The sequence below is a fragment of the Passer domesticus genome, chromosome 3 (assembly GCF_036417665.1).
Source record: "Passer domesticus isolate bPasDom1 chromosome 3, bPasDom1.hap1, whole genome shotgun sequence".
Lineage (NCBI taxonomy): Eukaryota > Metazoa > Chordata > Aves > Passeriformes > Passeridae > Passer > Passer domesticus.
This window is the reverse complement of record NC_087476.1, coordinates 114525212-114540334: the sequence shown is the minus strand read 5'-3', so window position 1 is coordinate 114540334 and position 15123 is coordinate 114525212. Positions and strand designations below refer to the sequence as shown.

The 15123-nt window shown below is 65.3% G+C and overlaps 1 protein-coding gene across 2 annotated transcripts; it reads left to right on the top strand.

The window, feature by feature from the left end:
* The first annotated feature begins 1054 nt into the window (after positions 1–1054).
* Positions 1055–15093, top strand: LOC135297577 (cullin-9-like). 2 transcript variants are annotated; one of them, XM_064415283.1, is made up of 29 exons: positions 1055–1703; positions 3888–4042; positions 4385–4903; positions 5029–5164; positions 5369–5559; positions 6028–6397; positions 6604–6805; positions 7064–7274; positions 7369–7562; positions 7701–7918; positions 8029–8260; positions 8651–8756; positions 9042–9269; positions 9430–9520; positions 9588–9759; positions 9950–10055; positions 10170–10265; positions 10345–10520; positions 11012–11145; positions 11224–11400; positions 11630–11745; positions 12125–12307; positions 12518–12675; positions 12972–13182; positions 13280–13445; positions 13568–13713; positions 13892–14009; positions 14438–14634; positions 14717–15093. In XM_064415283.1, the coding sequence occupies exons 1-29, from the start codon at positions 1100–1102 to the stop codon at positions 14999–15001; spliced, it is 5898 nt and encodes a 1965-aa protein (XP_064271353.1). In that variant the 5' UTR covers positions 1055–1099; the 3' UTR covers positions 15002–15093. The 2 variants fall into 2 exon arrangements, with proteins under 2 accessions (XP_064271353.1, XP_064271352.1); XM_064415282.1 differs by lacking the exon at positions 1055–1703 and having other exon boundaries at positions 1890–4042; positions 14509–14634.
* Positions 15094–15123: the final 30 nt, after the last annotated feature.

Here is a 15123-nt window from a genome sequence, read left to right as displayed (position 1 = left end):
GGCGGCTTCCAGCCACGGTGACTGGGAAGCTGCGAATCACGGACATCAGCTCCTCCCAGCCCCGGTAGCGCCTCACGGCTCCCTCGCCCCACTTCCACCGCCGTCCTTCCCTCGCCGCCTTCCCTGTCCCAGCCTGCCCCGTCCCTCCGCGCCCCCAGCGCCGCGCTGTGCTCCCCGTGCCTCACGCAGCCCTCAGCGCTGCCCCCGCCCAGGCCCGGCCCTCACGGCCGCCGTCGGGCGGGCTGTGCGCAGGCGCCCGCGGCCGGAGCGGCGCGGGAGCGGTGCCGGAGGTAACGCGGCGGCCCCGGCGCGGCCCCGCGGCGGAGGGAGGGCGGCGGGCCGGGCACGGCCGGGCGGGCCGGCGAGCGCCCCGAGCGGAGCCCACCCGGGACGGGCCCGGGCCCTTTAAGGGAAGCCGCGGCCTCAGGCCGGCCGGGCGAGGGGTGCGGCGGCAGAACCGGGCCGGGTCCGGTGCTCGGTGCCCGGCGAGCTCTCGCTTTGCCCGCGCCTGGAAGGAGCTTTGATGCTGGCGCGGCCGGCCCGCAGGAGCCCTCTCCACGGGGATGGCAGTGCCGTGCCGCCTGCCTTTCGCATGTGTGCCCCGGCACAGGCCTGCCCCCGCCGTGTCCCGGTCCCGGCCGGGCGATGTGCAGCGCAGCCTGCAGCGCGGACTGGCACTGGCCCCGACCCTGCCAGCGGGCTCTGCCTGGCCCGGGTAGCTCGCTCCGTCTGCACACAGCCAGGTGTTACAGCTGAGCCTCCTGGGGAAAGCTGCCCTTCCTGGGCACTGCTGTCTGCATTCCTGCCGTGCCCGCAGTCTGTTTGACAGCCCAGAAATCACTGTGTTTTGCCCTGTTCTCTTGTAACTCCATACACGTGGCTTTCCAAAGACAAAGTGAGCCATATCTCATACTTGCTGTGTTAGGGTTGTACAGCACTGTTCTTGAGTACAGCCGGTATAAAAGCACATTTTAATGGCTGCACTGCCGTATCACCAGCACTGTGACACACAGGAACATGGATCTCTAGCCACAGCATGCCTCAGCCACCTCTCCCCAGCTCCTGCTTCCCCTCTGTCTCCGCAGACACACCTGCTGCCATGGTGAATGAGCAGCACCATGGCACCCTGCTTGTGCAGCTGGGGCCCACACTGCAGGCCCGCCCAGAGAAGCTGCTGCGGCAGCGGCGAGGCCGCGACGAGCGGCCGGAATACCTGGTGCGGTGGAGCGTCCTCAGCTCGGAAGAGAGAGCGGCGGGAGGCAGCAGCGCCTGCCCTGCCGAGAGCAGGGCCGAGAGCATCTCCCTGTGGATGTCTGCAGAAGAGGTGCGCGCCAGCTGCCCGGCGCTGCTGGGCCAGAGGAGGCCGGAGGGGCCGAGGCAGGAGAAGGCGGCCGGTCCCTGCTCCGCGGCCGTCCCGCGGGACGAAGCCGCGCTGGACGAAGCCTCGCTGCTGGAGATGAAGGCCGACGTCAGGAGCCTGGTGCGGCGAGCCGGGCGCCAGCTGGCCGAGGCCGGGACCCCCGCGTGCTCCGTCCTGGGCACGGTGCGCGTGCTGGGCGCCTACGCCGGCATCGGCTCCCTGGCGGGCGCCTTCAGGGAGGCGGGAGCCCTGGAGCTGCTGACGGCCATGCTGTGCCACCGGGAGGAGCGGATCCGCCGCGGTGCCGGCGAGATGCTGCGCGCTCTGGGCGCTCAGGATGCAGGTGGGGGCTGCTCCTGCTCGGTGCCACTCAGGGGTGCTGGGCACTGAGGGGTGCCAGGCCTTTGGGAGGGGTGCCTGGGAAGCAGCATGGCTCGGGGCTTCTTGGCAAAAGGGGAAAATCAGTCAGGATCTTCCGGACTTCCGTGGCTGCAGTTGTCTGGACTGCTCTTGGAGTTTGAAGCTCTTTCCCCTGCCAGGTTTCTGAGCTGGGATGCTGATTAACTCTTAGGAGTTGAAGGAATGTAAAGGGTGGCTGTCTCCTACCCAGCACCTCTCCTGCTCCGCTGCTGGAGCCCAGCCTGGGGAATCTGGAGTTTCTCAAGCTGAGAGATGCAGCTGCCGCTTTCCCATTTGCAGGTTCAACCAGTAGCAAAGCTGACTGTCCATCCTGGAGCAGAGACACAGGCAGCACACACTTGCAGCACTCACATAAACACAAGCACAGCCAGCCATGTCCCCTCCTGCTCTTTGTCTGGCAGAGACAGGTCATTCCTGCCAGCACACACTGCATTTTCCAGGTTCACAAGTACACACACATTCATGGATCCCTTGGGTACCAGCATGGCCCCTCTCTCCTGCAAATGTGCCTGGATCCAAGCCCTTCTACCAGTCTCAGGGATCCCCCTGCTCATCAGTTTGTTAAGCCTGATGCTTGCTAGTAAACCTGTGGCACTTTTGTTCCACAGTCCACAGTCACACATCCCTTGGGACTTCCAGCACCAGCCCCCACCCACCTCATACCTCGGTCTGGACCCAGGACCTCCTCCTTGCTCTTCCAGCATGAGTTACAGGCACAGCAGGGTTGGGAAAGGTGCAGACACTCACCCTTTCCCAGTGGCCCCAGGCACTGCAGTCCTGCTTCAGCTTCTCACTTGCCTCCCTTCCAGCAGCTGTCCTTCAGAACACACACTGTTCTCTCCCTAGTGGCTGATGACTGAGGATCCTGCCAGCTCCAGGCACTGGCACTGGACAGACCCTTGCACTTGCCCCAGTAGCTAGCACGTCAGGCCAGGGACTCCTACACCCCTGATCAGACCTGAGTCATTTGATCTGGGTCAGCTGTACACCAGCCTTCCTGATAACTGGCATTCCAGGCTCAAATCTGTGATTTGATCCAGGGAGTGATGGCACCTCCAGCTGTCACTCACTCCCCTGACTGACTCCACAGGGCTCCCACAGCCCCAGTAAGGCTCCAGTTTGTGGTACCAAATGCCACTCGTGCAGGTCTCACCAGCAGCTGGCACTGAGCCTTTGCAGCACACACACAGAGTAGAGAGAGACTTAGTAAAGATTCAGTAAGAAAGTAGGACAAACTGTGTCAATCAGGTACAGGACTGTCAGACAAACACACTGACCAGCTGTGGTTTAAACATGACTGGCCCCCTTTATAGCCCTTTCTCTGCACTCCCTTTTGTGTTCCTTGCCAATTCCAATTAATCAGATAATCTTACTGAAAAATAATCATTCTCACATGCCAGATGTCCTTATTAATTGTTGTCCAGATGTCCTTACTTATTGTTATGACTGACCAGATTTGTTTCTCCTCACTGCATCCATTAGCATTTGTCGGTCAGGTTTGTGATTCTTTATGTTCTTGTTTATGGCTTCCTTCCTACTTTGACTTTTTGCAGTGAAAATGTCCTTGACTGGATACACTTAGAGGAACAGACAATCTCCTTCCTTTCTTGCAATGAAGACCAGTGCCAAAGGGCTTGACACACCCCTGGTGGGTAGAGGCTGGTCCTCACCCAGTTCTCTCATTTAGGAGGGGCTGCCATGGCTTGGAAGTGCCTGATGAGTTTTGGGTGCACCTGGAAGGTTGCTGGCTGTGGTGTATCCCACAGGAGATCCGGCTTTCCCTGTCCTAGTGCCCAAGTTCATGCAGCTCTGAAGTGGAGCAGATGAGGGGCTGATTCAGGTTAAAACTTGACTTCTCTTCTTCCCTGGGATCCTGTTCTGGAATCAGTTATTTGGGGCTGCTGCTTTGTGAGAATCTCTCAGGTTTAGGGGTAGAAAAAATACACCATGGAGCAAAATGTTGCCAGTCCAGAGGAAGGGACAGAAGGTGGAGCAGGTGACACTGAGCAGCAAAGCTGTTCCTTCCCTGCAGCTCTGTGTGTCACAGGGAGGTGGGGTGAGGGTTGTCTTTCTGGGGCCTGAAGAGTTGTTGTTGTTGTTGTTGCAGGAATCTGGTGCCATGTGCTGCTGTCCCTGAGCCAGCAGGATGGCATTGAGCAGCACATGGACTTTGACAGCCGCTGCACCTTGCTGGAGCTGTTTGCTGAGATCACGTCCTCTGCAGAGCACTGCCTGTCCTTCGAGGGGATTCACCTCCCGCAGGTGGTGCCAGAGCCACAGCCCTGGGGCACGAGGGGCCAGGAGGGCTGGGAGTGGGGGGCCAGGGCTGGCCCGGGACAAGAGGGGGCTTGAAGGTGGGCAGGTGAGCAGGACTGGCTGTTGGCAGAGCTGGCTCAGGGCCTGGGCCTGGTGAGGGGCTGGGGGTGGTGCAGAGGCAGCTGCAGAGCCCGGCCTGCCAGCAGGGAGGGGAGGGTGGGCTGAGAGGTCTCTGCTGCTGCCAGCTGCTCCGGAGCTCTCCCGGGAGCCGGCCTGGGAATGAGCTGGTGGCTGAGAGAGAGCTGGAGGTGCTGTGCAGACTGAGTGTGAGAGCTGTGCTTGTTGCAGATCCCTGGGAAGCAGCTGTTTGTGCTGGTGAAGCGCTACCTGTGCGTGACTTCTCTGCTGGACAAGCTGAGCAGTGGCGTGGAGCAGGGAGAGGAGCAGCAGGGCTGTGCTGTGCCCAGCCCCGTCCCTGAGGAGAGGAGCCGTGTGAAGCAGGAGTTTGAGTTCAGCATGGCCATGGCAAACCTCATCTCGGAGCTGGTGCACGTGATGGGCTGGAGCCACAGGCACAAGGCAGAGCCGCTGCGCCAGCGGGCCCCGCGGCCTCGCCCTGCCCGCTCCATCTTCCAGCACAAGACCCCGGCCAGCGCTGCTGCCGAAGCAGCCCCCGCGTCCCCAGCAAAGGAGCCCGTGACCTTCAAGACGCGCTCGGCCTTCCCGAGCCGCAGCAGCTACGTGGAGTACGTGCAGGCCACGCTGGCGAGCGGCATGCGGGTGCGCATGCTCGAGGACTACGAGCAGGTCAGCGCCGGCGACGAGGGCGAATTCCGCCGCAGCAACGACGGCATGCCCCCGGTGCAGGTATCGCTGCAGGGCGAGCAGGCGCTGCCAAGGGGATTGTCTGCTCCCCTGTGCAGCCTTCACGGGGACAGTGGGGTTGGGTTTGCCTTCCGCCAGCTGGGTGTGTGCTGGGCTCTCATCCTCAGGTGTACTGGCAAGCGCTGGGCTGTACCTACTGGGTTCACTGGCACATGGTCGAGATCATCGGCCCTTCAGAACGAAAGGAGCTTGAGGGCCAGGAGAAGGTGAACATCCTGACACGAAACCACAGACTGAGAGCAGGTGAGCAGCCTGTCTGTCTCCTTCAAGCATGTTCCAACTCTCCCACTGCCCTCCTGTCACCTTCCTTTCCCCCAGCAAGCTATGATGTGGTGGGGACCTCTTCTGCCCAGCATGAGTTCTTTCCTTGGGGAATGAGGATTGTGCAGCAGAGGATGGGGGAGCTGGCAGAGCTGACAGTGCCCTTCCTTGCTCTGCTCCCTGCAGTTCCACAGCCATTCCTGTGCAAGCCCTTGGGGGGGCTGTACTCCCTGCCTTACCTGGGGCAGCGGCTGCCCAGGGCTGCAGACACACTGAGCCGTGCCGAGTGGTGGGAGCTGCTCTTCTTTGTGAGGAAGCTGGAAGCACAGGAGCAGAAAGAGATCACCTGTCTCATCCAGGAGCACCAGGGAGAGCAGGTAGGGGCCAGTGCCTGCAGCAGGGAAATGGGAGGGAGGAGCAAAGGGAACATTAGGGAGGAGATGGCAGGTGTGAGCTGTGCAGGGACAGGCTGAACGGGGCAGAAATGGGAGGGTGAGTGGGGATGGCAAAAGCTTGGAGAGCTCTGCCCAGCAGAGCAGTGAGTGTTGATGAGAGGAAAGGCAGTGTGCCCAGACTGGAAGAGTGACTGTCCAGCAAGGTTTGGGCAGGCGAGGCAAGGCCGTGGGGTCATTCTGCCAGTTGCAGTTGGGTGGTGAGCACGGGTGGGAGGTGTGGGTTGGTGGGAGTTGGGCAGGGGACAGGCAGGGGAGGGTGGCAGTGGGGAGTGGCCCTGGGCACCTCTGGCTGTGCAGCCTTTCTGTCCGTGGTGGCAGTGGCCACCACAAGGGCCATGGGGTGTGTGTGGAGCCCGAGATTAACTTGTCCCCTGGGTGTGGCTGTCGGAGGTGGATGAAGAAGCCCTGGTGCAGCTGTCGGTGCCTGCGGAGCTGGCCCAGAAGGTGCTGCAGGTCCTGGAGAAGCGGTGCCAGGGCAGCTCTCTGCGTGACCTGCGTGGCTCCCGTGTCTACGCCAGACACTTCCTGGGGAGGGGGGCAGAGCAGGATGGTGGAGGGAGCACCCCAGAGTCCTCAGAGGGTGACAGGAGCACAGACCCTGAAGGCACGATGGCCAAGGCAGCGGAGGGAGACCTTTCTGCAGCCCCAGGGCCGCCCCAAGGCCGCGGTGTGGCAGTGAAGTCGGATTCCCAGCTGTTCAGCGAGCTCTTGGAGAGGGAAGGGCTGTTCCTGCCAGAGGTGACGGAGGAGCAGAGCCAAGGTAATGTCCTGCCACACGCTGGGCACAGGCGCGGTGCTGGCAGCGGCACTGCTGCCTCCACAGGGAAGGCTCTGGGCAGGGCACGGGGCCACGCAGGCGGGGCTGCCTGAAGTGGGGGTGCCTGTGGGCGCCGGGTCTGTGGCTGTGTGGCACTGGAGCTGCTGGAGGTGTCACTGGTGCCCTGACGGCTCCGTCCCTCCGGCCAGCGCTGGGCAGCTGCGAGGGGCTGAGCGAGAGCGGCTCGCTGGCCAAGGTTGCAGCTGTGGTGGAGGTGATCCAGAGCAGCAGCTCGGCGGTGGGGCTGCGCTTAGCTGGGCTCAAGCACATGCTGAAGATGCTGGAGGAGGAGCCCAGGTCGGAGCAGCAAGTCGGCACAGCCCAGGGCGGGCTGGGCATCGGGAGCGCTGGGTGAGTGCTGGGGTGCTGCACACCCCTCCTGCTGCCTGGGGAGGGCCCTGTGGGCAGGCTGGGGGACGGTGCCGGGCTGGAAGAGCGGGAGGTGGCAGCGGGAGCGTGAAGGGTGGCGTGTGCGAGAGGAAAGGTGGATTTTGTGTCCCTTTGTCCCAGGCAGGCTCGTTGGCAGGGCGGTCCCAGCCGCAGCGCGGGCAGGAAGGAGGTGGCTGTCGGGGCCCAAGGAGCTGTGCTGAGGTGTCCTGTCGCACGCAGGGAGAAGCTGGTGCAGGTGTCAGTGGAGCTGCTGAGCACGGAGGTGTCGGAGAAGGCGCTGGTGGCGGTGACGCTGCGGCTGCTGGCCGTGCTGCTGGCCCCGAGCTACGAGTGGCGCGTGCCCTTTGCCACGGAGGGCGGCGTGCGGGCCGTGCTGGGCTGCATGCAGCAGCACGGCTGCTCGGCCCTGGTGCAGCAGGCCGGGCTGGCGGTGAGTGCCGGGCCGGGCCGGGCCGGGCGGGGAGCGCGGGCTGCCCCGGCGGGGTGGAGGGGCCGCTGCCCTGCACGCTGCTCTCTCCTCGCAGGCCCTGAAGGTGCTGGTGGGAGCTGCGGACGCTGAGCCGGGAGGCGCCGGCGGGAAGAGCTTGCCCTGGAACCACGGCGACGCGCAGATGATGCGGGAGATCTTTGCCAGCATCGGCTCTGCCTCCAGCAAGGGCTGTGCCAGCCTGCTGAGTAGCATCCCTGCTGCCCTGAGCACCATGCAGAGGGTCCCAGGGTAGGGGCAGAGCGTGGAGAGCGGCTGAGGCTGGGGGAATGTGCAGGGGGAAGGACGGGCAGGGCGGGCAGGTGGCTTGTGGGTGCAGGGGAGGCTCTGTGCCTGGCAGAGGAGAGTGGCACGGCTGTGTCCCTGCAGGGGCTCCTCAGGGGTGCAGAACGGGCTGCTGGTGGTGAACATGCTGATGGACGGGCACCGGGGCCTGGCGGAGCAGCTGGCCAGCTGCGGTCTGCTGGCGGTGCTGCAGAGCTGCTGGAGGGCCGGGCAGAGCAGCGGCTGCCCCCAGGCAGTGCTGGCCCTCAGCGCCATCAATCGGCTGGCAGAGCACGGGCTGCCCCTGGGCCCGGAGGCAGCAGGTACCGTGCTGCCCACCCTGCCCGTGCCACAGGCAGGGCTGCCCGGCCCGACAGGGCAGAGCGCCCCGAGGGGAGTGCCTGGGCTGGGCTCACTGTCCTTGTCACGGCAGGCACAGAGCTCCTGCTGGACCCCAAGGGCGTGCAGATGCTGCTGGGTGGCCTGGACGACGGCGTGCTGTCCAAGGAGGTGGTGGTGGCCCTGGAGCGGCAGCTCTGCAGCCAAGGCCCTGCTCCCTCTGGCCAGGTGGCCCAGCTGCTGCAGGACCACAGCTGCTTCAGGCTGCTGCTGCGCAGCTTGGAGCTGCTGGGGACAGAGAAGGCCGTGAGCCTGAGCATCCTCAGGTGGGTGCAGGGTGAGTGGGGGGGTCTGGGACCCCCTCATGAGGTGTGTGAGTGCTGGGAGTCACACTGGGGAGACCCGGTGCGTGTTTGTGGGTCCTGGTGGGGTGTTCTTCACTGGAGGCAGGCTCACCACAGCACATAGGCAGGTGCCAGTTGGTGTGTCCTGGGGCACAGGGCCACGTGGGGCCACAGCAGCTGTGCCTGGTGCTGGTGGGGACATGCAGAGGCAGCAGAGGACATGCCTGGGTGCTGGTGGGGTGTGCTAGGGGCCAGGGCAGCCTTGGTTCCCAGTCCCTGAGAGGTGCCTTCCAGGTGGGGCAGGGAAGCAGGGCTGCCTGCAGCACTGCTGTCCCTGTGGCCCGGCCTGAGCAGGCCCCCTGTGTCACCCAGGATCCTGAACAAGTTCCTGGACAGTTACCAGGAGGATGTGCTGCCCTGGCATGAGTGTGTGGAGCCCTGCGTGTCCTTTCTGATCACCCACAGCAGCAGCTGGGAGGTGAGGGGGCCCCGGGATCGTGGCAGGCAGGGTGGCTGTGCTGGCCAGGCAAGCAGGGCCCTGCTGGTGGCAGCCTGGCCTTGTGTCCGAGGCACTGGGAGGTGGGGAGTGGCTGTCCTGGCCGTGTCCGTGTCCCGGTGGCCACGTGCCCAGTCTGGCTGTGCCTGGCCAGGCTCTGGTGGGCGCTGGTGGGGTTGGGATGAGGGGAATGGAGCTGCAGCTCTGGCTGTGGGGGCCCCGGGAGTTGCCAGCAGTGCCCGTCTGCTCACGGCTGCGTCTCAGTAGGTGCTGCAGGAGGTCGTTGGCTGCCTGCACCGCCTGGGCAGTGCCAGCAAGGACTGTGTGGTGGTGATGTGCCACGTGGGCACCCACGAGGCTCTGTCCAAAGCCCTGGAAAAGCACAGCACGGTCCCGTCGCTGGCGCCGGCCCTGCTGCAGCTGGTGGCAGAGTGTGAGAAGTACGCCAGCCTCTACAAGAAGCTGACGAGCAGCATCTTGGCTGGCTGCATCCAGGTGGGCTGGGAGGCACGGCTGCCTGGGGATTTGGGTCTGGGGAATCAGGCTGTCCCTGCTGCTGAGGGACGGCCTTGTGTTCCCTGCCTGGCACAGCCCCGTGGGGGCTGAGGGGAGGAGGGCCTGGGGCTCCTGGTAAGAGCCTTGCCCCATGCCACAGCTGGTCCTGGGCCAGATTGAGGAGCACCGCCGGAGCCACCAGCCCATCAGCATCCCCTTCTTTGATGTCTTCCTGCACAACCTGTGCCAAGGTGAGTGCAGGCAGGGGGTGCTGACCCCAGTCTTGGTGGCTGGAAGCTCCATGAGCTCTGCCCACAGGCTCCAGCATGGAGGTGAAGGAGGACAAGTGCTGGGAGAAGGTGCAGGTCTCTTCCAACTCGCACCAGGCCAGCAAGCTCACGGACAGGAACCCCAGGACCTACTGGGAGTCGAACGGCAGCACCGGCTCCCACTTCATCACTGTGCACATGCAGTGTGGAGTGGTGATCAGGTGGGGCTGGGCCGCAGGGCTGTGTGTGGAGGAGAGGGCTCTGGGGATGTGTGCCAGCCCTGCCACAGTGTCCCCTGTCCTGGGGACAGCAGGAGGAGGCCGGCAGGGCGTGGTGCCCTCAGGGCTGGGGCTGGGGCAGGGAGGCGGGGATGGCTGGGCAGCGGGCAGCCCCGTGTTTGCTGTGCTGCAGGGAGCTGAGCATGCTGGTGGCCAGCGAGGACTCCAGCTATATGCCATCGAGGGTGGTGGTGCTGGGCGGGGACAGCCCTGCCAGCATCAGGACGGAGCTCAATGCGGTGAGTCCCCGTGGGAGTGGGGAGGTGCCCTCGGGGAGGGGTGAATGGCAGGAGCTGCTCTGTGGGAGCCTCCTTGGGCTGCTGTCACGCTGAGGGCTCGGTGCCTCCCTGCAGGTGACCATCCTGCCCTCGGACAGCAGAGTGATCCTGCTGGAGAACATGAGCCGCTTCTGGCCCGTCATCCAGATCCGGGTGAAGCGGTGCCAGCAGGTGGGGGAGCAGGGGCTGGGCCTGGCAGCGTGGGGCGCTGGGGCCCAGCCGAGGAACCGAGGGTCCCTGTGTCCCGTAGGGTGGCATTGACACACGTGTGCGTGGCATCGAGGTGCTGGGTCCCAAGCCCACCTTCTGGCCCATCTTCAGGGAGCAGCTGTGCCGGCGGACGTTCCTCTCCTGCACCGCTCGGGCTCACGCCTGGAGCCAGGAGATCTGCCGAGACCGGGGGCGGCTGCTGCAGCTCTTTGGCAGGTGAGCGGTGTCCTGCCTGTGCCATGGCATCCCTGGTGTCCCAGGGCCCGGGGGGGACATGGCTGGCAGCCTGCGAGGGGACTGCAGGGCTGGGAAAGGAGCATTTGGCTGTGCCACCTGGATGGGAGGGGCCCTTGCTTTGTCCTGGCCACCAGTGGTCCTTCCTGGCCGGGGCCACCTTGGGGTCATCTGGGTTTCAGCTGGGCCAACCCCCCGGAGCAGGATGCTGGTCCCCCCAGGGGCCGGCATGTCCAGGATTTCGTCCCACAGGCACTGCACAGCCCCCATTTGGCAGGAGCTGCGAGTGTCCCAAGGGCCATTGGGGGCAGGCCCTGGGGGCAGCAAGGGGCTCTCCCTGCCTGCTGGGGCCAGTGGGGCCAGGGAGCCATTGTGCCTTGGCAAAGGACAGAGCAGGGAGCCACCACTGCGCTCTGCTTTGCCATGGGAGTTCTCTAGCCCTTGGCACCAAGAGCGGCCCGGTCCCTTTGCAGGCTGAACCGGGCGCTGCAGCACGAGCAGGGCTTTGCCAACCGCTTCCTTCCCGACGACGAGGCAGCCCGGGCTCTGGGCAGGACGTTCTGGGAGGCCCTGGTGAACCCCTTGGTGCAGAGCATCACCAGCCCAGGTACCTGCGCTCTCCGGGAGCCAGCCGGGCCATGCCCCAGGCAGAGGCACCTGGCTGAGAGCCTGGTTGGCCTCGCAGACCCCGATGGTGTCAGTCCCCTGGCCTGGCTGCTGGGTGAGTACCTGGAGAGCGTGGAGCTGCCCCGCCGTGCCTCGGGACGCGGGGCTGCCTTTGGATCCTGCGTGCGGCGCCTGACCCAGCTCCTGGTGCACGTGGAGCCCGGCGGCCCCGAGCCAGAGGAGAGCAGAGCAGCTGGTGAGCCAGGGGCTGCCCTGCCCTGGGGCTGCTCCGGAGTGCCAGGCTGTGCCATGGGGCTCCTCTGGGGAGCATCCTATGGCACAGAGGCTCCTGAGCCTGGGAAGGCTTGTGGCCATGCCCCAGCAGTGGCCGTGCCTCCCCAGCGTCCCCTCAGCCCTGCTGTGGCAGGTCTGTGTGCGGGGCCTGCCCACGGAGCCACACTGAGCCTGGGGTTGACCCTTGGCAGGTGGGAAGCAGAGGAGGAACAAGGAGGTGCCGGCCAGGACTGCAAAGGTGGTGGTGGAGAAGTCGAGAGGCCTGTGGGGAATCTCGCAGTGCTGGCGTGGCGTGGTGCAGCAGCAGGTAGAGCTTGGAGGGCTGCCTGGGAGGGGTGTGGGAGCTTCCCTGTGTGGCTGGAGCAGGGAGTGGGGTCTGGCAGTGTCCTGGGAGCATGGGGATGGCACAGGGCTGTACCTGGCCTCCACAGAGCCTGGAGCGATGTAGGGACAGCCCTGCTGCGCTTGGCACCCTGGCATGGCTCGAGTGTGAGCCAGGCCAGAGCCAGGCCCGGTGTCGGGCTGTTATTTCCTGCTGGGCTGCTGCTGTGTCTCCCAGTGCCCCCACAGCCCCTGGGCAGCAGCAGGGCCCCGAGTGGCGGGAGCAGGCAGCTGGTGTTGGCAGGGCAGGCTGGGGATGTCCGAGGGCACATCCTGCTGGGCTCAGCCCTGCGCCGCTCCCGCAGGTGCAGCGGTTCCTGGAGGCGGCGGGGCAGGCGCCGGACCTTGCGGAGCGCTACTGCCGGCTGTACCGGCGGCTGCGCGGGGCCACGGAGGAGCTCTTCGGGCAGCAGGCCGCCTTCGTGCTGGCCCTGGGCCAGGGCTTTGCGGGGGCTTTGCTGCAGCTCTCCTTCCTGACTGCCCTGCACGTGAGTGGAGGCAGCGCAGCCCCGGTGCCGTGGCCGGGCAGGGGCTGGGGAGCTGCCCTGGCCCTCGGCACTGGGACAGGCTCTGGGTGGGTGGTGTCCTGTTCCCCCCTGAGCTCTGGGTGGGTGGTGTCCTGTTCCCCCCTGAGCCACAGAGCCCTGCGCTGTGGGCAGCCGGTGAGTCCTGTCTGCAGCCTGCCCTGTCCCTTGCAGGTGAGCGAGCAGTTTGCCCGCTACCTTGACGTGCGGATCCAGGAGCTGCGCAGGGCTGCGGGCAGCACGGGGCCTCTGGAGCGGCTGCAGCAGTTCCTGGAGCCCTTCGTCGTCTTCAGTGGCCTGGAGTTTGCCCACACCTTTGAACACTTCTACAGGTGAGGCTGCTGTGTCTCCCCAGAAGCAGGGGCCTGCTGCAGCGTGGCCTGCTGTGCTGGGGGAGCTTGGCCTGCTGTGGCAGTGCTGCCCCTGCTTTGCTTTTACGGCATCATGGGGTGTGGAGGGCCCATGGGAGCTGCCAGTGTGGAATTACATTCCCTGCTGGGGACAGGGAGGGGACACGCGTGTGCTGCCAGGCCCGTGTGCCATGGGGCTCAGACCTGTGGCTGTCTCCTGGTGGGTGGCTGATGGCCACAGGGCTCAGGCCCAGCCCTGACTGGAGCTGCCATGGCAGGCACTACCTGGGGGACCGGCTGCTGACACAAGGGCCATCTTGGCTGGAAGGAGGCATCGTGGAGCAGATCGGGCTGTGCTTCCCCAGCCGCTTTCCCCAAGATATGCTGAGCAACTTGGCCGAGTCGGAGGAGCTCCAGCGGCAGTTCTGCCTCTTCCAGCTGCAGGAGCAGGACAAGCGGCTGCTGGAGCTGGACACGGGCCCGGACGAGGTGAGAGGGGTGGGGGCGTGGGGAGGCCGGAGGCTGCCGGTTTTCCTGGCAGAATCCCGGAGACTGACTTGAGCTGTCCTTGTGCCCCTGTGCCCAGGTGCTGGGACCAGCTGCAGTGGCAGACGTGCCAGAGGTGAAGGTGCTGGCCCTGTCCCCGCGCTGCTGGCCCGTTTCCCCGCTCTGTTACATGGATAACCCTGGGAGGTTTTTCCCGGCAGTGCTGAGCTCCCCACTGGATGAGTTTGCTGACTTCTGCCGGCAGAGTGAGTGCTGTGCCCAGGGGTGTGCCCAGACCCTGGAGGGCAGCCCAGGCAGAAGGGGTGGTGGGCTGGGAGTGCCTGGCAGGGCTGGTCCCCGTCCCTGTCCCTGACATTGTCCCCGGCAGGCCAGAGCCAGCTGGGCTGGGAGTGCACGAAGCCCCGTCGGCTGCAGTGGACGTGGCTGGGCCACGCCGAGCTGCAGTTTGGAGACTGCGTCCTGCACGTGTCCACGCTGCAGATGTACATCCTGCTGTGCTTCAACAGCGCCCAGGTAGGGGCTGGAGCCACGGTGGGGCCAGGGAGGCGGTGGAGGCTGGGGCGTGGCAGGGCCGTGTCCCCCCTTCCCTTCTGGTGGGGTCTGCAGTGGTGTTTGGGGCACAGGACCCTGTTCTGAGGCAGGGCCCGTGGCCAGTGACTCTTGGGCATTGCTCTCCCACCCCGTGCTGCAGGAGGTGGCTGTGGAGGCCCTGCTGCAGGCTACGGGGCTCCCTGCTGACCTGGTGCACCACGCGCTGACCCCGCTGACCCACGGCCAGGGCGTGCTGGTGGGGAGCTGCACTCCAGGGGGTGAGTGCAGGGCTGGGGCACCCAGGGCAGGGCTGAACCCCGAGGGGGTGCTGGGCTTAGGATGCAGGGGCTGGTAGGGCTGGTGAGGGGCTGGGTCCACGTCTTGGTGCTTGGGGCACAGGTGTGTGTGTCAGGGTGGGGCCTGAGGCCAGTGCAGGGCTGGGGGTGATGTGTGGGGTGGTGCTCGGGGTCATGCACGGGGTCTGGCTCAGCGTGGGTGGGTCTGGGTCCCTGTGTGGGCTTGGGCCAGGGCCAGGGCCCGTGTGTGTGGCTGTGGCTTGGGGCCACATGTGGGGGCCAGGGCTGGGGTGGCAGCGGTGCAGGCAGCCGCAGGAGGCCCGGCTTGGGTCCCCAGCCACACGTGTGTCCTGGGGCTCCTTCAGGGCCCAGCTCCAGCTTGGCTGAGCCTGGCTTGGGGCTGGCTGCAGGTGCACTGCGGCTGAACCAGGCCGCCCTGGCCCAGAGCTGCGGCCGCCAGCTGAGGCTGCTGCCCCAGCAGCGCTACCTGCGGACAGAGAGGGCCGAGGTGAGCGCCCTGGAGAGGAAGAGGAACGTCCTGTGCTGCCTCATCAGCCGCGTCCTCAAGGTGGAGAAGCAGCTGCACATCGACAACCTGGTGTTCAGGGTACGGGGCTGCAGGGCCACAGGGGGCACAGGGGCTGCGTGGGGGCTGCAGCCACTGCACTGGGGCTCCCTTGCTGCCCTAGGTGATCGATGCCTGTCAGAAGGGCCAGCTGGGCCCAGGGGTGCGGTTCCTGAGCTTCTGCTGCCACAGCGTGGACGTGCTGTCCTGCATCCTGCACCTGCTAAATCAGGGCTATCTGCGCCGCCAGGAGGGGAGGCCTCATGTCCTGGAATACATCTCTGCTGAAGCCACAACGCTCCCCACTTCTCAGGTCCAGCCACAGGTTGCCTTCCATACTGTAGAGATCAAGACAGCAGCAAACCTGGCCTCTGCTGAAAGGAGACAGACATTTTCCACGTTCAGGTAGACGAGGACCTGGCTGGGAGAACTCAGGTTGAATCCAGTCTGTCTCTTCCTAAACACGTGTGAGTTTTATTTAAATAAATGAGCCAAGCTCCACCCAGTCCCACGCTGTAGTCTGTTGGGCAG

What these genes read in the sequence shown, in the direction of transcription:
- LOC135297577 (XM_064415283.1), top strand. Translation starts at nt 1,100, where the DNA reads ATGGTGAATGAGCAGCACCATGGCACCCTGCTTGTGCAGCTGGGGCCC. An exon ending in AAACCACAGACTGAGAGCAG is followed by an intron (nt 5,165 to 5,368) that starts GTGAGCAGCCTG and finishes TGCTCCCTGCAG; the next exon opens with TTCCACAGCCATTCCTGTGC. An exon ending in CCTGGGCCCGGAGGCAGCAG is followed by an intron (nt 7,919 to 8,028) that starts GTACCGTGCTGC and finishes TTGTCACGGCAG; the next exon opens with GCACAGAGCTCCTGCTGGAC.